This window comes from Armigeres subalbatus, chromosome 1, assembly GCF_024139115.2.
Source record: "Armigeres subalbatus isolate Guangzhou_Male chromosome 1, GZ_Asu_2, whole genome shotgun sequence".
Lineage (NCBI taxonomy): Eukaryota > Metazoa > Arthropoda > Insecta > Diptera > Culicidae > Armigeres > Armigeres subalbatus.
The window spans coordinates 225,372,680-225,398,178 of NC_085139.1; the positions used below are offsets into that span (position 1 = coordinate 225,372,680).

At 48.7% G+C, this 25,499-nt stretch overlaps 1 protein-coding gene across 1 annotated transcript; it reads right to left on the reverse strand.

Annotated features, from left to right (window-relative positions):
* Positions 1-888: 888 nt before the first annotated feature.
* LOC134207039 (synaptic vesicle glycoprotein 2C-like) lies at positions 889-24,866 on the reverse strand. Its single transcript, XM_062682772.1, has 7 exons — positions 24,446-24,866; positions 18,786-19,251; positions 18,364-18,727; positions 18,003-18,301; positions 17,795-17,937; positions 2,302-2,458; positions 889-916 (listed from the first exon to the last, which is right to left on the reverse strand). The coding sequence occupies exons 1-7, from the start codon at positions 24,534-24,536 to the stop codon at positions 889-891; spliced, it is 1,548 nt and encodes a 515-aa protein (XP_062538756.1). The 5' UTR covers positions 24,537-24,866.
* Between the last annotated feature and the right edge of the window lie 633 nt (positions 24,867-25,499).

Below are 25,499 nucleotides of genomic sequence, written 5' to 3' on the forward strand. Positions count from 1 at the left end.
TGGAAAATTATTCCAAAATATAAAAGCTACAAAGCTCAAATATAAAGGTAAAGGAATTTGTTCTTGGATTTACTAGTTGAATAACATTCTATTTGATTTTTCGCGAATAAAATGTGGAAAAGTGTTTTTGCTTTGTGAAAGCAACTTATAAAAGCTAATAGTCGTGTAAGAGCTTGAACTTTTCAAGGGCGAAAATCTAACAAGATTTTTCTATTGGAAAATCTCACGCTTACCCTGCCAGACTTCATATCTAGTGACTTTAGTTGGGTGTACTGATGCACACACAATGTGAACCTGCACATGAGCAGCACGAATTTAACTGATGAAGAACGTTCGATAAAGCCATTGCGTCAACGTTAGCAGCCAGTTCAAAATCGAAAACAAAATTATTCATTTTTTAAGTGGTGTCCCGCTTTTGGTGAAAATTGAGTCAAATTTTCTTGGGAAAAAGAAAGTAATACAATTTTTAGACGCTTAATAAATGAAAGTTAGAGATCTATAGATCGACCATTTAGATTCAGGCTGATAATGAGAATTCTAAAGCAACTTGATGAATTATTTATCTAAATTCTTGCAAGACACATGTGTTGAGGGCTCTATTACAAAATTATAAAACAGGCTACTAACATGCTAGTTTAGCCATGCCAAATCGTAGCCAGGATGTCCCGGGCAAAATTTTTTTCATACTACTTTTCATTGATGACAGCGTCTGTCTATTGATGATGATGACACGCGCTTGTTACACTGTATAAAAAGCATAAATATCGAACCCATTGGTACAAATTAAATCAGAACTCACCTATCAGCAGCCCCGAGCAGGGTGAAGATCATTTCGCAGTTGTGGGTGAGCAGAAATACCACGTTGCTGCGATCATCGCTCCGAGCCGGTCATCGTATCAGACAGAGCGCCATTGCCCTAATTCCAGCAAACCGCATCCATCCGGAGCATAACCGGAGCGCCACACCGGTAAAACCCCACATGAGCCGAGCCGAGCGCGCGCACACGCAATGGTCAATGCATTTCAGTTTTGATTGGAAGCACCAACGAGGAAAAAACCGTTGGATTTCGGCGGGTTAGTTCGGACGCGTGTATTTCCACGGGCGGCGATGCACGCAGTCGCGTTGCATTAATTCGGATGTTTGCATTTTCGTTATGTTCCGAGATCAGTCGGTCGGTTCCGCCATAGCACAGGCGTCGGTCCAGGCAGCAGCATTGGGGTTGTGGAGAGGGAGTAACGAATAAATGATTAATCTCATAATTGTTATGGTGGATGGATGGATGGTGCGATGTTGAAAGGGATGAACATTTGTCTATCGTTGGTGGTGCGCGGAGAAAGCGCGAAAGCGATACGCCTGGTGGGCTTTCGGTATATTGGGAGGCGTTTAGCCTTATTTGATAGTGATGAATATTGAGAGGACTTCTATATGAATTCTTCATGCCTGCCGTATCCTAACGGAACTATCAAATCTATACTTTTGCATTTCTATCTCATTGTAAAATAACGTTCACGCAAAAGTTATATATCTATCTCATTATTTAATTAGATTTGCCTTCTTCCGACTCATTCGTATAAATTTCGTTCAGTTCGCAAAGATAAACACTAACAGCCTATCGCCCTACTGATCTTTTCGTTTTATTTGCTTTCATTTGTTCCTAGATAATCAACGTTGGAATAAATAAAGGAGATAAGACTCAAAATAAGCGGCAATTGGCCTTTGCCGTAAACTCTACATCATATTATAAAACGTTTATCACGATCGTCCACATTCGCCAGTAGATAATTGAAAGCGCTCACTACATTTCCGTTGAATATCCACCAATCAAGCTGCTCATGATTTCTAATTTTCGGTTGCCACACTCATCTACCTTGCTGGCGCGAAAGTAGGGCACTTCCGCATTTGTTTACAGGTGGTGCGCGCATTTCAAATCCCTCTTAGCAAGCACCACATGTACGCTAGCATTGCATACACCGTGGTGGTCGCGGCTTGCCAGAGATCTAATGCGATACGGCAGATAGGAAGCCGACTCGCTTTCTCCCGTATAAATCCGATATCGCTCGTTTTAAAATTGTGTGTTTTTCCACTGTACCGACTTCAATGAACAAATCAATCCGATTCTTTCCCCATCACTTCTATCGCCCAAATGGATCGTATTTAGCCCCGGCGGTAACCGTCGACGGTAAAGTGATGATGATGGTCGTCTCTGCCGGATGATTGTAATGACGTGCACCCAAACCGATGCAGTGCAGCAGCGTGCCGCGATCGCATCGCCGAGTCGTCGTCGTCGTCGTCAATACTCACCGATAATTAGTTGGAAATAGATCAACCGATATGGCGCTGAGCACCGATCCGCAGCAACCAACGGCGAGGAAAACCACGATCACCAGCAGCGTCAGGTAGAAATCGGAAGTCCACAGCGCGGCGACGCCGCACGCGCCACACGCCACGTACCAAATATCTGTTAGGGTGATAGGATGGGGAGAAAGAAGCGAAATAATGTTATAGGAAATCAAATGAGTTGGAGATTTTCGTGGCGAGGGAAACATTTTCAACAAAACGCAACCAGGTGGAAAGAAAAATGTCGAATGGTCGATGCTCCAGATATTTTAATGGTTCGGTCTGTCTACCTGAACGGCCTTGTTGATGTTGGTTTAGGCTGAAATGGGGATCAGTTTTAATGAAAGTACAAACGAAGTTAATCATTCATTAATGCAATGGGATTAATAATACTTTTGTGGTGAAGGATTTTTTTTAAGTTATAAGGGTGCCTAAAAGCATAAGATTCTCTTACTACTTCATTTATTCATTTATTTAGTCTACATCTAAATAGATAACACTGAATCAACAATTTGACGCCACAATACACGGTTCGAGGCCGCATCTCGAATACGCCCCACGCTCGCCAAGTCGTTTTGCACCTGGTCTGCCCACCTCGCTCGCTGCGCTCCACGCCGTCTCGTACCTGCCGGATCGGAAGCTAACACCATCTTTTCAGGGTTGCTGTCCGGCATTTTTGCAACATGCCCTGCCCATCGCACCCTTCCGGCTTTAGCTACCTTCTGGGTTCGCCGTAGAGCTGGGCAAGCTCGTGGTTTATTCTTCGCCGTCTCTCGAATACTCCGAGTGCTTGCAAGGAGGACTGACGCCAAAAAGGTCACTGAGAAAAGGAAGCTGAAGATCGGCAGGTCAGTATGCCCAGTAAGCGTGCTCCAGCCACCTTCAGTGGACAGGTGCTACCGGTGCCTTGAGTCCGGGAACAAGTCTTATGACTGCAACTCTAGCAGCACATATATTTCACATAGGTTCATTCATTTATTTAGTTAACATCTAAACAGATAACACTGAATCAACAATTTGACGCCACAATGCACGGTTCGAGGCCGCATCTCTCCATCCTCGGATACGCCCCACGCTCGCCAAGTCATTCTGCACCTGGTCTGCCCATCTCGCTCGCTGCGCTCCACGCCGTCTCGTACCTGCCGGATCGGAAGCGAACACCATCTTTGCAGGGTTGCTGTCCGGCATTCTTGCAACATGTCCTGCCCATCGTACCCTTCCGGCTTTAGCTACCTTCTGGATACTGGGTTCGCCGTAGAGGTTGGGCGAGCTCATGGTTCATTCTTCGCCGCCACACACCGTCTTCTTGCACACCGCCAAAGATGGTCCTAAGCACCGTCTCGAATACTCCGAGTGCTTGCAAGTCCTCCTCGAGCAGAGTCCATATTTCATGTCCGTAGAGGACTACCGGTCTTATTAACGTCTTGTACATGACACATTTGGTGCGGTGGCGAATCTTTTCGACCGCAGTTTCTTCTGGAGCCCGTAGTAGGCCCGACTTCCACAGATGATGCGCCTTCGTATTTCACGACTAACGTTGTTGTCAGCCGTTAGCAAGGATCCGAGGTAGACGAATTCCTCGACCACCTCGAAGGTATCCCCGTCTATCGTAACACTGCTTCCCAGGCGGGCCCTGTCGCGCTCGGTTCCGCCCACAAGCATGTACTTTGTCTTTGACGCATTCACCACCAGTCCAACTTTTGTTGCTTCACGTTTCAGGCGGGTGTACAGTTCTGCCACCTTTGCAAATGTTCGGCCGACAATGTCCATGTCATCCGCGAAGCAAATAAATTGACTGGATCTGTTGAAAATCGTACCCCGGCTGTTACACCCGGCTCTCCGTATGACACCTTCTAGCGCAATGTTGAACAATAGGCACGGCAGTCCATCACCTTGTCTTAGTCCCCGGCGCGATTCAAATGAACTGGAGTGTTCGCCCGAAATCTTCACACAGTTTTGCACACCATCCACCGTTGCTTTGATCAGTCTGGTAAGCTTCCCAGGGAAGCTGTTCTCGTCCATAATTTTTCATAGCTCTACGCGGTCTATACTGTCGTATGCCGCCTTGAAATCAACGAACAGATGGTGCGTTGGGACCCTGGTATTCACGGCATTTTGAAGGATTTGCCGTACAGTAAAGATCTGGTCCGTTGTCGAGCGGCCGTCAACGAAGCCGGCTTGATAACTTCCCACGAACTCGTTCACTAATGGTGACAGACGACGGAAGATGATCTGGGATATCACTTTGTAGGCGGCATTAAGGATGGTGATCGCTCGAAAGTTCTCACACTCCAGTTTGTCGCCTTTCTTGTAGATGGGGCATATAACCCCTTCCTTCCACTCCTCCGGTAGCTGTTCGGTTTCCCAGATTCTGACTATCAGTTTGTGCAGGCAAGTGGCCAGCTTTTCCGGGCCCATCTTGATGAGCTCAGCTCCGATACCATCCTTACCAGCTGCTTTATTGGTCTTTAGCTGTTGAATGGCATCCTTAACTTCCCTCAAGGTGGGGGCTGGTTGGCTTCCATCGTCCGCTGAACTGACGTAGTCATCTCCTCCGCTGCCTTGACTTTCACTGCCTGTACTCTCAGCGCCATTCAGATGTTCCTCGTAGTGCTGCTTCCACCTTTCGATCACCACACGTTCGTCCGTCAAGATGCTCCCATCCTTATCCCGGCACATTTCGGCTCGCGGCACGAAGCCTTTGCGGGATGCGTTGAGCTTCTGATAGAACTTGCGTGTATCTTGAGAACGGCACAGCTGTTCCATCTCCTCGCACTCCGCTTCTTCCAGGCGGCGTTTCTTCTCCTGAAAAAGGCGGGTCTGCTGTCTCCGCTTCCGTCTATAACGTTCCACATTCTGCCGGGTACCTTGCTGCAGCGCGACCGCCCGCGCTGCGTCCTTCTCCTCCAGAATCTGTCTGCACTCTTCGTCGAACCAATCGTTCCGTCGACTTCGACCCATATACCCGACGTTGTTCCCCGCTGCGTCGTTAATGGCTGCTTTAACTGTACTCCAGCAGTCCTCAAGAGGGGCCCCATCGTGGTCACCCTCTTCCGGCACCGCGGCCTTGAGATGCTGCGCGTATGCAGTGGCGACATCAGGTTGCTTCAGTCGCTCTAGGTCGTACCGCGGCGGTCGTCGGTACCGAACATTGTTGATGACGGATAGTTTTGGGCGCAGTTTAACCATCACCAGATAGTGGTCAGAGTCGATGTTAGCGCCACGATATGTCCTGACGTCGATAATGTCGGAGAAGTGCCGTCCATCAATCAGAACGTGGTCGATTTGTGATTCTGTCTGCAGTGGTGATCTCCAGGTGTACCGATACGGGAGGCTGTGTTGGAAGTAGGTGCTACGAATGGCCATATTCTTGGAGGCGGCGAAATCAATTAGTCGTAGGCCGTTTTCGTTCGTCAGCCGGTGAGCGCTGAACTTTCAATAGTCGGTCTAAACTCCTCCTCTTGGCCAACCTGAGCGTTCAAATCTCCTATGATGATTTTGACGTCGTGGCTTGGGCAGCTGTCGTACTCACGTTCCAGCTGCGCGTAGAATGCGTCCTTATCATCATCAGTGCTTCCGGAGTGTGGGCTATGGACGTTGATTATGCTGAAGTTGAAGAACCGGCCTTTGATCCTCAACCTGCACATTCTTTCATTGATCGGCCACCACCCGATCACGCGCCTTTGCATATCGCCCATCACTATGAAAGCTGTTCCCAGCTCATGTGTGTTGCCGCAGCTCTGGTAGATGGTATGATTACCTCTAAACGTTCGCACCATTGATCCCTTCAACAAACCTCCTGCAGCGCTACGATGCCGAATCCACGGTCCTTGAGCACATCGGCGAGTATGCGTGTGCTCCCGATGAAGTTGAGAGATTTGCAGTTCCACGAACCGAGTTTCCAATCGCTAGTCCCTTTTCGTCGCAGTGGTCTTCGCCGATGGTTCCGGTCCGTACTCTCTTGTTGATTGTTCGTTGCTTAAGATTTTTTAAAGGCTGGCTTGCAGGGCCTGACACCATAGGCCTTCACATAGGTTACTGCAACTCATAAATGACCAGATTTAGTCATATTCAAGTTGCTGCAACAACTTTTGTCTGACTTGTGTTGCTCGGGAAGGGCCCAGACCGAAGCAAGATGTGCCGTCGCTGCGGCGAGGAGGGACACAAGGCGCAGGAATGCGACAAGGCACCTAGGTGCCTTATCTGCGCCAGTAAGAAGCAGGCCCGGAAGGGCTGGCCTGCGTGTTCCTTCGGAGAAGCCAATCGGAAAAAGCCGTGCAAGTAACCACTGTGCACCTGCCCAGCAACTGCTGTGGCAGGCGGTCTCGGAGTCGAGGACCGATGTCGCCCTCCTGTCCGACCCGTACAACGTCCCTGCCGACAACGGCAACTAGGTGGCGGACGGGTCTGGGTCGGTGGCAATCTGCACAACGGGAAGGTACCCGGTTCAAGAGGTTGTACACTCCTCCGCGGAGGGTGTCGCGATAGCCAAGATCAATGGGGTGTTCTATTGTAGCTGCTACGCCCCACCAAGGTGGCCAATGGAACAGTTCAACCAGATGATCGACAGGCTATCGTCCGACCTAGTAGGTCGGAGCCCGTTCGTTATAGCGGGAGATTTTAATGCTTGGGCAGTGGAATGGGTCAGCCGCTGCACCAATCAGAGGGGACAAGCGTTACTCGAGGCACTTGCAAAACTCGACGAAGTGCTTGTCAATGACGGAGCCAGTAGCACATTTCGTAGGAATGGGGCCGAGTCATGGATAGATGTAACGTTTGACAGCCCCGGTCTGGTCTCTGACCGGGACTGGAGGGTAGACGAGGGCTACATCCATAATGATCACCTAGCAATTCGCTTCAAGATCAACTATGGTGTGCACCGTCCGAGGACGGGTGATCCTTATCAGGTCCGTGGGTGGAAGTCCAATCACTTCGACAGCGGCCACAGGAGGCCAACACCGACAGTCTAAGCGGGGATGCGCTGATAGCTGTCCTATCACGCGCGTGCGATGCTACTATGCCGAGGAAAGCCCTGCCAAGAAATGGCAGACGCCCGGTATACTGGTGGAGTGCCGAAACTGCAGCCCTACGATCAGCCTGCCTCAAGGCTAGACGTAGGACGCAACGAGCCCGCACCGAGGAGGAAAGAGCGGTCCGCCGGGAAGTGTTTCGAGCTGCGAGACTGGCCCTTAACAAGGCCATTAAGAGCAGCAAGAGAGCGTGCTTCGACAACCTGTGCGAGGGTGCCAATGCGAATCCGTGGGTGACGCCTATAGGATCGTGGTGGCCAAGACCAAAGGGGGCTCTACACCCCCCGAACGGTCACCGGACCGGTTGGCGAGGATTATCGAAGTACTCTTCTCGTCCCGAGCCACAAGTCCCTGGACTCCTCCTGCGCTGCAAGGCGCTGGGAGTGTGGCCGAAATGGTGGCTCCGGTGACGAACGAAGAGTTACTCGCAGTGGCTAACACCCTTGCGATGAAAAAAGCTCCAGGCCCCGATGGAGTTCCAAACAGTGCACTCAAGGCAGTGATCATAGCGAACCCGAACATGTTCAGGCTAGCTATGCAGAGATGCCTGGATAAGTGTCGTTTCCCTGAGAGATGGAAAAGGCAGAAGTTGGCACTGCTGCCGAAGTCCGGGAAGCCTCCGGGCGACCCATTGGCGTACAGACCAATTTGCCTGATCACGACACGATGGGTAAACTGCTCGAGAGGATCATCCTCAACAGGCTCACCCCGTACGCAGAGGGTACGGATGGCCTGTCGAGTAATCAGTTTGGTTTTCGGAAGGGTAAGTCTACGGTGGACGCTATCAATTCAGTCCTCAAGACTGCAGAGGTAGCGATCCAATGGAAAAGGCGAGGAATTCGATACTGTGCGTTGGTGACACTGGACGTGAAGAACGCATTCAACAGCGCAAGCTGGGATGCCATCGCGCTCTCGTTACACCGGCTTAGCCTGCCGGTGGGACTGTACCGGATCTTTGAAAGCTACTTCCAGGACCGTGTGCTGCTATACAAGACCGATGCCGGTCAGAAAAGTGTTCCCATTACCGCAGGAGTCCCGCAAGGGTCAATCCTGGGCCCGGTACTATGGAACCTGATGTATGACGGGGTTCTGAAGCTAAAGTTCCCACCTGGTGTGAAGATCGTCGGCTTTGCTGACGATGTAACCCTAGAGGTCTACGGGGAGTCAATCCCCGAAGTAGAACTAACCGCAGAACACGCGATCAGCACTGTGGCGGACTGGATGAGTGCGAGAGGCCTTGAGCTCGCTCAACATAAGACGGAGGTGGTTATCGTCAGCAACCGTAAGTCGGCACAACATGCAGTTGTACACGTGGGAGACGTCGAAAAGGCAAGCCCAAGAGGAGTGCCAACTGGCACATCAGGATTCATACCAGTAAGATCCTGATTATGGTATACTGGTCACGGCAAACGACATTGGACGATTCTCGGTTTTTGGATAGGATTAGGCGTATATGGGCTGACAGTCGAGCTATTCTGTTTCCTGAGTAAAAAAGAGTGACATCTTTTGAAATGGCAGGCAGGCTAATGGTTCGACTGCCTCCGTCCCGGTAAACAACCTGGCAGGCCTCCGGTAACGCTCAACACCTGTCACCTAGACTGGTGGGTAGTAGGTTCAGATGTAACATTCCTGATCTACGTCGATCCGGCTCTGAACACGGTGCTATAAGGCACCGAGTCAACCCTGCATGGACCTCACTGTTTACAAAGGCACCCATGGGATCACAAAGGCGACTATCTACAACGGGTAGAGATAACGGCCCGGAGGGGACCCTTTTAACATGGAAACGAATACAAAAATCAACGACGAAGGAGCAGGCGGAGCGATTGTTTTCGCAAAGAGTGGGAAGCTTCAGCGATCTCCAGTGATGGCGCAGGCAGCAGTAGCAAGTACCAGCAGTTTGGCCAAGACTTCTGAGAACCAGGCAGGCCAACAGGAGCTAGGACCCGAGAATAGGGTGTCCACACCAAAATCGGCAAGTAGTGTTATTCAGGAGGAACTACAACTTGGGAGGTCCAACCTGATGGAAGTGCGGAAGCGAGTCAACGAGCTTTATGACTTCGTGAAGGACAAACACAATGTCCACACTAAGATAAAGGTTCTAGTGACGAGCATCAAATCCGCCGTTAAAGCTGCCGAGCACGAACAGAACGCGCTCAAAAAAGAGCTGACGCAGCTGAAAAAACGCTGAGAGAGGGAGCGGAGCATGCAGCAGACACACAGCAGACACCAATGAGCATCCAAAAATACTCTCGCACGGAGAAGCGAAGCAGGGACTCGCCAGGGGAGCAGGAAGTCCCGAAGAAGCAGCGGAACGTGGACGATTGTGCTAACGTACTAAAGGATGGCGCCAAGAACGGTGAATGGCAAACCGTAGAAAGCCAGCGAGAGAAAGGAAGAAGCAGAAGGTGACTGTGGAAAGAAGAAGGAACAGAAGAAGAAGAAAAACGACGATCTTGTCAGGAGAGGTTTAAGGGCGACGCCCTCATCCTCGAAGTGAGCGACACGACGACGTATGCAGCAATCCTAAGGGAAGTCCGAGAAAACTAGGATCTCAAGGACCTGGGAGAGAAAGTAGTGAGGACTAGGCGTACCCAGAAGGGGAGTTGCTGTGCGAGCTGAAGAAAGATCCAACAATCAAAAGCTCGGCCTTCCGGGAGCTCGTTGCCAATTCCTTGGGCAGTGAAGCAAACGTAAGAGCTCTTACACAGGAAGCAGTAGTCGAGTGCAGAGACCTGGACGAGATTACGTCGGAAGACGAACTGATGGAGGCTCTTGTCTCACAATGTATGCTGAGTGAGGTGCAGATGACGATCCGGCTTAGGAAAGCGTACGGTGGTACACAAGTAGCAGCGATACGATTACCAGCAGTTGCTGCCAACAAAATGGTGGAGGTGGGCAAGGTGAAAGTCGGATGGTCGGTGTGCCCGTTGAGACTCACTCCGCGGGTCACCAAAGAGATGGAGAGATGCTTCAAATGCATGGCGTTTGGACACCAGGCGCGAAACTGCAAAGGTCCGGATAGATCCGGTCTATGTAGAAAATGTGGCGAAGAAGGACACGTTGCTAGGGACTGTACGAAGCAACCGCGATGCCTGCTCTGCAAACCGGAGGACGGAAACGACCATACGACGGGTGGCTTCAATGCCCTGCATACAAAAATGCGATGGCGGGCCGAGATTAATGGAGATCCTCCAGTTAAATCTCAATCATTGCGACACCGCACAGCAGCTGCTGTGGCAGTCGACAACATAAGCAATGTGCGACGTGTCAATTATTGCTGAGCCGTGTCGGATCCTTTCTGACAACGGCAACTTGGTGGCGGATGCTACAGGGATTGCGGCTATCCAAGTAATGGGCAGATTCCCTATCCAAGAGGTGGTAGACAGCTCTAACGAAGGTTTTGTTGTCGCCAAAATCAACAGGATCTTCGTGTGTAGCTGCTACGCACCCCACGGTGGACTTTAGAGCAGTATAACAGGATGCTGGATGCACTCACGGAGAAGCTGATCGGCCTTAAACCCGCAATCATCGGAGGCGACTTCAATGCTTGGGCAGTGGATTGGGGAAGCTGGCTGACCAACGCCACAGGTTACAGTTTGCTGGAGGCGCTTGCAAAGCTGGAAGTCAGACTGTGCAACGAAGGTACCGTTAGTACATTTCGCAGAGACAGCAGGGAGTCCATCATTGACGTGACGTTTTGCAGCCCGTCGCTGGTGAGAAACATGAACTGGAGAGTTTGTGAGGACTACACTCATAGTGATCACCAAGCTATCCGGTATAGTGTTGGAACACGGCTACCGACGACGCGGAGAGGGATAAGGACTACCGGGCGAAGATGGAAAACGAAGGACTTTGACAAGGAGCTTTTCATCGAAGCACTTCGAGTTGACAGCGGCGCAATAAATCTGGAAGCAGATGAACTGACGGAAACGTTAGCGAGGGCTTGCGATGCGTCGATGCCAAGAAAACTGGAGCCATTAGACAGCCGACGCCCAAATTACTGGTGGAACGAATCTCTTGCCAATCTTCGTGCTGCCTGTCTCAGGGCCAGGAGACGTTTTCAGAGGGCAAGGTCTGAAACGGTAAGAGAAGAACGTAAGATAGTTTTCCGGGAAGCTAGAGCGGCTTTCAAACGGGAGATCAAAGTCAGCAAGTCCAACTGCGTCAAGCAGTTGTGCCAAGAAGCTGACGCTGATCCTTCAGGGCAATGCTTATCGGGTGGCAATAACGAAAATCAAGGGTCCAGCGACGCCAGCGGAGATGTGTCCGGACAAGCTGAAGATCATCGTGGACGGTCTTTTCCCGCAACATGATTCTACGATGTGGCCGCCTGCACCGTACGAAGATGAAGACCGTGTCACCATTGCAGGTATGCAAGTCTCCAACGACGAGCTGTCATCAGTGGCGAAGGGTCTGAAGAAGAAGAAAGCTCCGGGTCCGGATGGAATTCCAAACGTGGCTTTAAAAACTGCGATACTGGCGTTTCCAGATTTGTTCAGGATGGTGCTGCAGAAATGCCTAGCAGATGGTTACTTTCCGAATAAGTGGAAGATTCAGAAACTGGTGTTGCTGCCAAAACTAAGAAAACCGTTGAGGAGTTCAGCATCGTATAGGCCTATATGCCTGCTGGATACACTGGGGAAGCTTCTGGAAAGGATTATCCTTAAAAGGCTGACGCAGTTCACGGAGGGTAAGATCGGCTTATCGGAGAAGCAGTTCGGATTCCGAAAAGGCAGATCGACGGTGGATGCAATTAAGGCGGTCGTTGAAGTTTCAGAGAAAGCATTCAAGAAAAAGAAGTGCGGCAATCGGTTCTGCGCCGTAGTAACGATTGACGTTAAAAACGCGTTCAACAGTGCCAGCTGGGAGGCCATCGCCGTAGCGTTGCATGGAATGCGGGTCCATTGCTATTTGTGTAGAGTCCTTGAGCTACTTCCAAAACCGGATTCTGGTCTACGATACGAATTCGGGCAGAAGTCGGTTAGGGTTACGGCGGGTGTTCCGCAAGGCACCATACTCGACCCAATGCTTTGGAGCGTTATGTACAACGGGGTGCTAAAGCTGAAGTTGCCCAAAGGCGTGAAGATATTCGCATTCGTGTTAAACGGAGAATCGCTGGAAGAGGTAGAAATGCTGGTGGCGGAGACGACCGACACAGTTGAAAACTGGATGAATGGAGTCAAGCTGCAGCTTGCTCACCACAAAACAGAAGTGATGCTGGTCAGCAACTGCCGAATCATACAGCGAATGCAGATTATCGTCGAAGAGCACGACATACCGTCCGTGCGGGCTTTGAGACATCTAGGAGTGATGATCGACGACCGTTTGAATTTCAACACCCATGTCGACTATTCCTGCGAGAAGGCGGCAAAGATGGTCAGTGCGCTTGCTAGGATCATGCCGAACGTTGGCGGACCGAGAGGCAGCTGTAGGCGTCTTCTGGCGACCGTATCATCCTCAATACTTAGGTACGGCGTTCCAGCCTGGGGAGCTGCGCTCAAGACGAAACGTAATCGCAGGAAGTTGAATAGCGTGTTTCGTCTAATGGCCATTCGAGTGGCGAGTGCGTACCGAACCATTTCGTCAGAGGCAGTTTGCGTTATCGCATGGATGATTCCAATCTGCATAACCTTAGCAGAGGATATCGAGTGATACCAACGGAGAGGTACCAGAAATGTGAGGGAGACGATGAGACTGGACTCAATGGTGAAGTGGCAGCAGGAGTGGGACAATGCAGACAACGGAAGGTGGACCCACCGGCTCATCCCCAATGTGTCGACGTGGGTGAACAGGGAGCATGGAGAGGTGAACTTTCACCTCACTCAGTTCCTATCCGGACACGGTTGTTTCCGCCAATATCTGCACCGATGTGGCCATGCGTCATCGCCATTCTGCCCGGCGTGTATCAACGTAGAGGAGACTCCAGAGCACGTGTTATTCGATTGTCCGAGGTTTGCGGAAGCACGTAGAGGAATGCCTGCCCTAAGCGTGGACAACATCGCAGAGCAGATGTGTCACGATGAAGATACGTGGAATGTGGTAAGCAGAGTCGTGAGGGCAAATATTGTCAGAGCTGCAGCGTAGATGGAGAAGGGACCAGCAAACAAGCGTCGGCTCGGAGGAAAATCCAGCATAGTGAGCAGTGTTGGCCTCGGGTCGTGGGAGCGCCGGTGAACCGGAAGTTTTCTGCCAACCGGAATCGTCGGACCGACTTCGGCACTCGATCAGTCAACCTGCTGAAGAAAGAAGAAAGAAGTGCTTCGGGTATGTATGGCACCGCCAGTGCGGACGTTATCCACCACCGGAACTGTCGGACCACCTCTGCAACCCGAAGACAGAAGTCGGCGCAATGCGCGAAAGCGTCCCCTGCGATAGCCGCCGGTAGTTGGGGCACCATCAGTGCGGAAGTTTCCTTCACCGGAACTGGTGGACCACCCTCGACGCCGGGGAAGTCAGGAGGATTCGAGTGAGGAAGTTTGCGGCACGACCGCCGAGGATCGAGACAATGTAGCAGTGGATCTCAGCAAGCCAGTCGGCGAACTAGCCTAAGCTAGGGGCCGGAATTTTAGAAGAAGTGCATGAGCACAGCCCCCCCCGAAGTAGTCGCAGCATCCAGTGGTCCCGGGGGGATCGAGGCAAGGAGGAAAGGGACCCGGTTTATCCGGGAGGCACATTTTTAGCAGGTCGGGAGGAGCCCATCCCTGTTCGCCTTCGAGCATAGTGTGTGTGCTCGAGGTGTCTGTCGCGCAGATTTTTGATGGCCTTTAACCCTTGTAAAAAAAAAAAAAAAAAAACGTGGGAGACGTCGCGATCACTTCAAAGCGGAGTCTGAAGATTCTTGGGGTCATCATAGACAACAAGCTTACCTTCGGTAGCCATGTCGAATATGCGTGCAAGAAGGCTTCGACTGCTGTGGTGGCTTCTTCTTCTCTTCTTCGTTGGCATTACATCCCCCACTGGGACATTGCCGCCTCGCAGCTTAGTGTTCATTAAGCACTTCCACAGTTATTAACTGCGAGGTTTCTAAGCCAAGTTACCATTTTGCTTTGTAGCCGCGCGTCTTACCGCACGACTAAGGAGGGCCCTACTGTGGTGGCATTATCGAGGATGATGTCCAACAGCTCCAAGGTGTGCGCCAGTAGACGTAGGCTACTGGCAGGTGTTGCCGCATCTATCCTTAGGTACGGTGGCCCGTCCTGGACAAAAGCACTGGGGGTAACCAGTTACCTGCAGAAACTGGAGAGCACCTACCGCTTGATGTGTCTCAGGGTGATATCGGCCTACCGCACGGTATCGCACGACGCATCCTGCGTGATAGCGAGTATGATGCCAGTCGGGCTGGTCATCCGGGAAGACGAGGAGTGTTCTGAGCTACGTGGCACCAGAGGAGCCCGCGAGCGTACCAGGGTGACTTCGGTTGCCAGATGGCAGCGCGAGTGGGATAACTCCTCGAAAGGTTGGTGGACCCACCGGCTGATTCCTAACATATCAAGCAGGGTGGGGAGACCCCACGGGAAGGTTCACTTCCATCTGACACAATTCCTGTCAGGCCATGGCTGTTTCCGACAGTACCACCACAGGTTTGGGCACGCGGAGGTCCCCGTCTGCCCTGACTGCCCAGGTTTTGACGAAACTGCAGAACACATACTGTTCGTATGTCCTCGTTTCGACGTCGAAAGAAGAGCAATGCTAGACGTTTGCGGCCGGGACACAACTCCGGATAACCTTATCCAGAGGATGTGTCAAGCGGTGGAGAAGTGGAACGCAGTCTCGACTGCAACCACTCAGATTGCCTGCAGCTTGCAGAGAATCTGGCGCGCCGAGCAGCAATCGACGTGTGTGAATGGTCTGCCCATGCAGAGGTATTGGCGCAGCGGGTGGCAACCGAGATCGTCACCTCGAAGCATGGCAGAGGCGTGGCCGAGGAGTGTGGGTGAGCATCCAAGTCAGTCTCACACGGTACGAAAGGAATAAGCATACAAATCAGTCTCACATGGTATGTTTGAGTTGAGCGAGGTGAGTCAGACTCACATGGTATGTCAGTGGGAACCTAGGTGAAATGTCCCACAAGGGATGCCAGAGCGAGTGTTAGGTCGAATGACTAGCAGTGTTGGTAGAATCATGCTCAAATGTTTCTCACTGAAGCCTCATGCGCGAGCTGACTCGCTTGCGATTCTGCATTTAGAGCTTCGCGGATGAGTTTTTCATGCAGAATCGCATCATTTCGCTCATTCGCCAGAAAATGATTTCGCTCCAAAAAGTGTCAATACCCAATCGAAGTGTATTTTTAGTTTACGTATGGATTAGTTATCCATTGTTTTAAGCAAAGGAAGTTATTCCGATGAATTTAATGAAGAAGAACACGCAAAAATCACGCAATGATGCAAATCGCGAGTCTAATCATGGACGATTCTCTGGGCCATGAGTCGGGTGATGTTTGCCTCGCGCTTGATTTGAATCGTGGATGAGATTTGAGAATTTGAGTTTTTACCAACACTGGATGACATCGATCACGTAGTTTGGTCCTGCTCGGAAAATGACGCCTCCAGAGAGCAATTATTGGATACCCTTGTGGCCCGAGGTAAACAACCCTTCAGGGAAGTTCGAGGTGTTTTGGGAGATCGTGATGTTGTCTATATGCAGGCCATTTATAGTTTTCTTTGTGCTTCTGACATCAAAATTTAATATTTTGTTTTTTTTTCTTCTTTCTTCAAAGTTTTTTTTGTTTAGTCTCTGCCTTTTTGTTCCGTAGAGCTCCATAGCTCTTGCCATCCGGAAGATGCTCCCAGTCGAACCATTCCTCGAGCATGACGACACGCCACATCGTCACTGACGCCAAATACCCGGATGAGAAGCTGAAATTTCCTTATCCCAAATCCTAAGCCCCGTCCATCCTTAAACTTTGTAAACTAACCTCGAGTCACCACGAGTACGCTGGGTCCTTCCCCTCTCTTATTAACTGTATAATAAAATGATATTGATTGTATATATCACAAAGAACCATGGCTCCGTAAAGTGTTATACACGCCTTAGCCTACCAAATAAACGAACTTGGAAAAAAATAAAATAGTTCCCACCGGGATTGTTTACCCGATCTTCCCTAAGGTTGCTCGTATCCCGGCCAGCACTACGAGGAGGTAGGGATAGGAGTAGCTGGGTAAGAGGCTAAGAACCGCAAGATGGGGTCTATTTTATTCCTTCAGGTACGCGAAGTACCAATGGTATGCTTTACTCAGCATTTGCCGTTCTCACTTCTTATTATTCTCTTTTCCCTACTTACTTTTAACTTCTTATATCTCCCTTCTGATTTCTTATTTCTCACTTATCACTTGAAACTTCTATCTTTTCACTTCTTACTTTTCACTTTTCACTTCTCACTACTCACTTTGCACTTCAAATTTTTCACTTCGTATTTCTCACTTCCCACAACTCACTTCTTACTTCTTACTTCGTACGTCTCATTTCTCACTTTTAACTTTTCGTTTCTCATTTCTCACTTCTTGCTTTTTATTTCTCACTTCTCACATCTCATTTCTCACGTCTCGCTTATCACTTTTCATTTCTAGCTTTTAACTATATCGTGCATGTAACTGTATGGTCAACCTACCTATGGTTGTCAGAGGGCAAACCACATCTTCCTTCTTGAAGGAATATTTACGTTGTGAAATGATTTCGAATATCTCCCATTAGCTCCAATGCCCCATAAGATCAATAATTTTGAAATAATACTCAGTTAAATTATTGGGCCACGCAGGGCTGACAGAATAAACGATTTTTTGCATATGGTTTGAACAATCAATCTTTGAAGCGTTATAACTTTTATTGAGGGCGATCCAGTAACGGACTTCTTTAACAAAGTTTATCGGCATCCGTTAAGTTATAATACGTTTTCCCATCCTAATTTCCATACAAACTACAAACGCGATTGGGAAAGCTAGGAAGCAACCAATCGGGATCAAATTCTGCACCCAGGACCCAGAAAAGTTTCGAAAAAGCAATGATTTGAAAAAATGGCCATGACGCCCCACTCTACTGCGGTGCATTAAAAAGAATGTAAATTAATTTGGAAATAATCGAATCTACCATCCTTAAGTGCTGTTTGAATTAATATCCTTGACTACGTACGAGTGTAATCTTCCTTTCATTATTCAGACTACATACAAGCTTTATCACTTGATAAATAGTATCTTCATGTGAAAGTTTACATCACTATTTATCACTGGAAATAAAGTATACAGCGTTTTTTTATTAAGCTTATCTTTATCAAGCTGGTACTAAATTAACGTAATCTTTATTATCTGATGTGAGATAACCATATTGTAGAATATTTACGATCCCGTATAATAAAAAGTGATCCCCAGTAGCGCATAAAATAAAAGTTGTGTCTTCTGTTATCTACAGATCATAAGCTAGACGGTACTTACTTAACAGCAGCTTCTTTCCAACAATGTTAATAACAGCTCCGTTCAGAATGTAACAGGCCAGGAACAAGATCCCCATGATAGTGGTTATCATGAAAATAGATGCGTCGATACTCACAGGACAACTGGTATGCATTTCCTGTAAACTGAAGTTGATCGGAATTGTAAAAGTACGAAACAAAGCATCCTCAGTGTAACATTCGAAACTCACTTCATTTGGGTTCTATTGTTTTGAATTATTTCCACCACATCACAGATGGTGACCTTGGCATCCTGGTAGTTGACGTAGGTGTTCAATATGTCCGGAATCCACATGAACAGTCCCGAGGAGGACATGAACAGCCCGAACATGAGAAAAGACGCTCGTAACGTGTTACCAACCAAAGGTGCTCGGAATAGGGGAACTGTTTGCTCCCAGACGTATCGTAGGCCCTTGTTCAATTCATTGTTCCGTTTTTCCACAAAGGCACCATCGATGGCGTCCAATGTGATCGATTTGATTGGGAACATCTGAGAAGATTGAACGAATTTGTTTACTTGAACCGACACAGGAATTAAAATATGGATCTCACATAATCAGGTTCGCCTTTATTCCATCTGTACATTTGTCTCAAAACATCTAGCACCCCATCATGTTCACCGATGATTAGTAAAAATTTCCCACTTTCCGGTAGGCAAAGTATTCCGCAAATGATGAGGACACTCGTAAATGAACTCAACAGCAGATAGAACCTCCATAATCCGTAGCGCATTCCAAGTAACTCGCTATACAACTCGAGCTGACCGTCCAGCGGAATGATGAAATAGGCCAGGAACGGTAGATAGATCATCCCGAAGGCCATGAACATCGCTGCCCAGGAGATCGAGTTGGCTCGCGTTTTGTCCGTGTGAAACTCCGCCAAGTATGCATAAGTTGTGGCTGCGTTGCCAGAAATACTGAAATTGGACGAAAATCTGTAGATGTAAACAACCTTCCCGTACCAGTGACACTTACAACACCCCGACCAAGAACCGTGTGACGGTGAGCATCCATACGTTCACCGAAAAACTGGACAGGATAGACAGCGCCAAACTGACGCTGGTTGCCAACAGGATCACCTTCCGTCGGCCCCACGTGTCGGACAGAAATCCCCAAAAGTGCGAACTGATCACCACTCCGCAGAATGCCGCCCCGTTGAGCATTCCCTTGTCGGAGAAGGTTAGGTGCAGGTCACATTCGGCGGCGGAAATGATGAAGCCCATGTTCAGGGTTTCGTTGATGACACTCATCAAGCAGAAGCCGCAGATGAAGAGCAGAAAGGTGTGAAACTTTCCAGTGCCTATCAGCTCCAGCGCTTCGTTGTAGCTGTGGGATTGCAGTTTGCTGCCGCCGTTGCTACTGCCGCTGTTGTCGTTGCTGGCATAGTGTCGCAGCTGGATGTGGTGGATCTCGATGGCTTGACTTTCGGAGCTGGGGTCCTCTGTGGAGAAAATCATAGATGTTTTCGTAAGTGTGTTTATATTACCAAAGATCTTTGCGCGACGAGCTATACGTAAAATAGTTCATAGTGTATTACATTGAATCACCCGTATTCTTGTTTACGGACGCAAAGGCGATTCCCTTCGAAATCCGGACAAGTGATTTCCTTCGGAATCCGCAAAAGCGATTCCCTTCGGAATCCACAAAGACGATTTCCGTCGGAATCCATAGAGACGATTACCTGTAGAATCCGTGGAGGTTCCGAAGGGAATCCTTAGCGGATTCCGAAGGGAATCCTTAGCGGATTCCGAAGAATCCTAGCGAATTCGAAGAGATCATAGCGGATTCGAAGGAATCCTTAGCAGGATTCGAAGGGAATCATGGCGGATTCGAAGGAATCATGGCAGATTCGAAGGAATCCTTAGCGATTCGAAGGAATCCTTAGCGGATTCGAAGGAATCATGGCGGATTCGAAGGAATCCTTAGCGGATTCCGAAGGAATCTTTAGCGGATTCGAAGGGAATCCTTGGCGGATTCGAAGGAATCATGGCGGATTCGAGGGAATCCTTAGCGGATTCCGAAGGGAATCCTTAGCGGATTCCGAAGGGAATCCTTAGCGGATTCCGAAGGGAATCCTTAGCGGATTCCGAAGGGAATCCTTAGCGGATTCCGAAGGGAATCCTTAGCGGATTCCGAAGGGAATCCTTAGCGGATTCCGAAGGGAATCATAGCGGATTCGAAGGGAATCCTTGGCGGATTCGAAGGGAATCATGGCGGATTCCGAAGGAATCCTTAGCGGATTCGAAGGAATCCTTATTCGCGGATTCGAAGGGAATCCTTGGCGGATTCGAAGGAATCCTTGGCGGATTCGAAGGAATCCTAGCGGATTCCGAAGGAATCCTTGGCAGATTCGAAGGGAATCATGGCGGATTCGAAGGGAATCATGGCGGATTGGAAGGGAATCCTTGGCAGTTCCGAGGAATCATGGCGGATTCGAAGGGAATCATGGCGGATTCGAAGGAATCCTTAGCAGATTCGAAAGGGAATCCTTAGCGGATTCGAAGGAATCCTTAGCGGATTCGAAGGGAATCCTTAGCGGATTCGAAGGGAATCCTTAGCGGATTCGAAGGAATCATGGCAGATTCGAAGGGAATCCTTGGCGGATTCGAAGGAATCCTTAGCGGATTCGAAGGAATCATAGCGGATTCCGAAGGGAATCCTTGGCGGATTCGAAGGGAATCCTTAGCGGATTCGAAGGAATCATGGCGGATTCGAAGGAATCATGGCAGTTCGAAGGGAATCATGGCGGATTCGAAGGAATCCTTAGCGGATTCCGAAGGGAATCATAGCGGATTCGAAGAATCCTTGGCAGCGGATTCCGAAGGAATCATGGCGGATTCGAAGGAATCATAGCGGATTCCGAAGGGAATCGCCAGCGGATTCGAAGGAATCCTTGGCGGATTCGAAGGGAATCCTTAGCGGATTCCGAAGGGAATCATGGCGGATTCGAAGGAATCATGGCGGATTCGAAGGGAATCCTTGGCGGATTCGAAGAATCCTTAGCGGATTCGAAGGAATCCTTGGCGGATTCGAAGGGAATCATGGCGGATTCGAAGGAATCCTTGGCGGATTCGAAGGGAATCCTTGGCGGATTCGAAGGAATCCTTAGCGGATTCGAAGGGAATCTTAGCGGATTCGAAGGGAATCATTAGCGGATTCGAAGGGAATCATGGCGGATTCGAAGGGAATCATAGCGGATTCCGAAGGAACTCAGCAGTTCTGAAGGAATCTCAGCGATTCCGAAGGGAATCAGCGGATTCGAAGGGAACTTAGCGGATTCCGAAGGAACTTCAGCGAGTTCCGAAGGAATCCTTAGCGGATTCGAAGGGAATCCTCAGCGGATTCGAAGGGAATCCTAGCGGATTCGAAGGGAATCATGCGGATTCCGAAGGAATCCTCAGCGGATTCCGAAGGAATCCTCAGCGGATTCGAAGGGAATCATGGCGGATTCGAAGGAATCATAGCGGATTCCGAGGGGAATCCTTAACGGATTCCGAGGGGAATCCATAGCGGATTCTGAGGGGAATCCTTAGCGGATTCCGAGGGGAATCCTTAGCGGATTCGAAGGAATCATGGCGGATTCGAAGGAATCGCCAGCGGATTCCGAAGGGAATCATGGCGGATTCCGAAGGGAATCCTTAGCGGATTCCGAAGAATCATGGCGGATTCCGAAGGAATCATAGCGGATTCCGAAGGGAATCATGGCGGATTCCGAAGGAATCCTTAGCGGATTCGAAGGGAATCCTTAGCGGATTCGAAGGAATCATGGCGGATTCGAAGGGAATCCTCAGCGGATTCGAAGGAATCATAGCGGATTCCGAAGGAATCCTTAGCGGATTCGAAGGGAATCCTTAGCGGATTCCGAAGGAATCATGGCGGATTCGAAGGAATCCTTAGCGGATTCGAAGGAATCCCAGCGGATTCGAAGGAATCATGGCGGATTCCGAAGGGAATCCTTAGCGGATTCGAAGGAATCCTTAGCGGATTCGAAGGAATCCTTAGCGAATTCGAAGGGAATCATAGCAGATTCGAAGGGAATCGCCAGCGGATTCCGAAGGAATCCTTAGCGGATTCGAAGGAATCCTTAGCGGATTCGAAGGAATCCTTAGCGGATTCCGAAGGGAATCCTTAACGGATTCGAAGGAATCCTTAGCGGATTCGAAGGAATCCTCAGCGGATTCCGAAGGGAATCGCCAGCGGATTCCGAAGGAATCCTTAGCGGATTCGAAGGAATCATGGCAGATTCGAAGGAATCATAGCGGATTCGAAGGAATCCTTAGCGGATTCGAAGGGAATCCTTGGCGGATTCGAAGGGAATCCTTTGCGGATTTCGAAGGAAATCCTTTGCGGATTCGAAGGAATCCTTTGCGGATTCGAAGAATCCTTTGCGGATTCCGAAGGAATCCTTTGCGGATTCGAAGGAATCCTTTGCAATTCGAAGGGAATCCTTTGGATTCGAAGGGAATCCTTTGCGGATTCGAAGGGAATCCTTTGCGGATTCGAAGGAATCCTTTGCGGATTCGAAGGGAATCCTTTGCGGATTCGAAGGAATCCTTTTGCGGATTCGAAGGAATCCTTTGCAGATTCGAAGGAATCCTATGCGGATTCCGAAGGGAATCCTTTGCGGATTCGAAGGAATCCTTTGCGGATTCGAAGGGAACTTTGCGGATTCCGAAGGAATCCTTTGCGGATTCGAAGGGAATCCTTTGCGGATTCGAAGGAATCCTTTGCGGATTCGAAGGAATCTTTGCGGATTCCGAAGAAATCCTTAGCGGATTCGAAATCAGTGGATTCGAAGAAATCCTTTGCAGTTCGAAGGAATCCTTGAGTGGATTCGAAGGAATCCTTGGCGGATTCGAAGGGAATCATGGCGGATTCGAAGGAATCATAGCAGCGGATTCGAGGAATCCTTGGCGGATTCGAAGGGAATCATGGCGGATTCGAAGGAATCCTTTGCGGATTCCGAAGGGAATCCTTTGCGGATTCCGAAGGGAATCCTCAGCGGATTCCGAAGGGAATCCTTAGCAGTTTTTATTTCTGTAGCTCGACAAAATCCTCACAGCCGCTTGCGCAGCAAAAAAAACTGATATCCCGTCAAAAATAATGTTTGTTAGCTGGTTTTCGGAAAATAATTTGCTGATTTTCTGCAATTTTGACAGAAATCTCGGCAAAAAACACGTTTCCTAGGGCTCGGCTGTGCGAATCTCGGTAAAAGTTCAACAAATTGCTGAGATCCAGGTAAAAAAAAAGTGTGCAGCACAACACTAACCACATGACCGCATGGCTACGAAGCTCAGTTATAAGTGGTTATAACTTAAATAAATCCATTTGAATTTGACTTTTCAATTAGGTCTATTCGAGTTACCAAAGAATCGGAATTAAAATGATGTCACTCATCCTTCATGCTGGATGAATAGAAATATCTACATCAAAAGATTTCGATAATCACGGCGATTCCGACTATCGACTGCCCTACTTCAGAGTGGTTTTTTTGACCATCCAAATTCAAAAAATTCGACCATCGATAAACTCACTCAGAGTGGAAATTTTGCTGACTCATCTTAAATCAAGTTGTGCATACATGAACGACAAGGAAGCCTCCAGAAATTCCTTTGTTAGCTATTCAGCCTTAAGCTATTCGAACATATTTAATTGCATATTTTTCGGCAACTCAGCCGCACGAAATCTTTTTTTTTGTTAAATATCTAGACTGTGCGCATAGCACATGTTTCGAAATGGACAAATTGATATGAAATTTGCGAAAAACAAGCCCACGTGTCTTGGAGGGACTCGAACCCTCCACCTCCAGCAATTGAAGGTCACTTTTACTGAAATCTTGCCAAAAATCAGGTTCGCTCGGCGATGCCCACTTCGGGAAAATAAATAGAAAAAAATACAGAGATCTCGGCGAAAACATTTAACCTTCCGAAAAAGTATAACACCTTAGTCCAAAAAAGCACGCTTGTCGTTCATAAGAGCTGTGGGACTGCGTGAGTGATCCAGGACCAAGCGAGTCCCGGAAGGTTCAGTGCGTACCGTTTATCGTAACCGATGTCCGCTAGTTGTAACTAGGTATAGATACAATACCAAACCATTTTGGAAACCTGTGGTCAACGCTTCTCAAATTTCGTTGAGGTTATGAATATTTTAAAATTTTCGATCCGCTGATGCAAGAATTGTTCGACTAAAAATTCGGATTTTCATCAATTTTGGGTTTTCTTTTGTTATCATATTAGGAATTGCCTTAGGCACACCTGCTAAATTAAAGTTATCTTACTTGCAAACAAAAACTAGTTTGCATTAGTAATTGATTTGTTTGAGAAGGAGTTTTATTTGAGAAGATAGAATACAGATAGGATAAATAATCTGTCCCTGGGGATGGTGTAGTTAACTTTTTTCTCTACGTATATTTTTTAAAGCAAAAACACAGGAAACTTTTACAAGCTAAGTTCTGGTGCAATGACCTGAACACACAACTGCTGAACTGAACTGAAGTTTTAATCCAAGTTTTAATCCAAGGGTTCAACGCGTTGCCTGTGGCATCCCTTATCTCGAATAACTCGCCAAAGATTTACAACTAATATTTTAATGATAAAACTAGCGGTTAGCGGTTGAAAACAAAAACACATTCTCACTAGCACCGTTATCATCTAACGCCGAGTAGCTGCCAGCACCACCACGAAAACACCACGTCCGGTAAATCCCGATATTTACTTGCCACGGCATCCTTAGGATCACTACTAGAACGATGATCCCCCATCTCGTTGCTTTATACGAACTTCCTCAAGTGGAGCAATCGATCCGCCGTTCGGTTGATCGATCGTTCGATCGTCTCCTTGTTTGTATTCCACCCGGGAAGGGCAATCACCGAAAAGCCAATATTATTATGATTCACAGCACACGCGCCTCCCCGAGAACGATCTTCCACTGCACAGTACCTATACTGTTCCGATGGTTAACGGCGCAACGCAAGCGTACTATCGCGGCTAGTGCACTTCGCCGGTGCCGTTGACGTCGTCCTAGAAGCGAATCTTCCGCACAACTGTTCGACTCTTGTTCGCTGGTTCTGTACTCTACATAATTGTACTCTCGCGATGTTTGCGCCCGCCCGTCCGCGCTACTACCCGTGAAGACACAATTCTTCGGTGTCTTCCCCATCTCGAGCGGCTTGAGTGTGTCCGGCGTGCATTTTAGGACAATACGATGACGCTGACGATGACTCGACGATGCAGTTCGGTCTTCGTACCGGGAACTTGAAGTGTCGGAGAATATGAAGGGGTTATCCTGAAAGAAAGTCGTTACAAGTGACCTTCCATCTTTCTAAGACATCTACAAGTTCATTTCCTGCTTTCAACATAGTTTTTTTTGTATGTCGACGGCTATTGAATCGATGCCTTTTTCGACTAGACTAATTCATCTGATTCATCAATTGTATTAGTATCTCAAAATCTTAATCTATACTGGCTTTCTGCTTAGATTTTTAGATAATAGCTTTCCTACAAAGTGGGACGTAACTCAATCGAGCATATTATTTTGTCACCATCTGTTCCAGAGTAATGAGGGGCCATCACTGATGGCTAATCCAGATAAAGCTAATCGAGAGTCGGTTGTATTCCCAACTTTTGCACTTATCTGTAGAGGCATCCACTGTGCACCGTCTATCAGGAATTATACTAAGCGTCAGGAAAC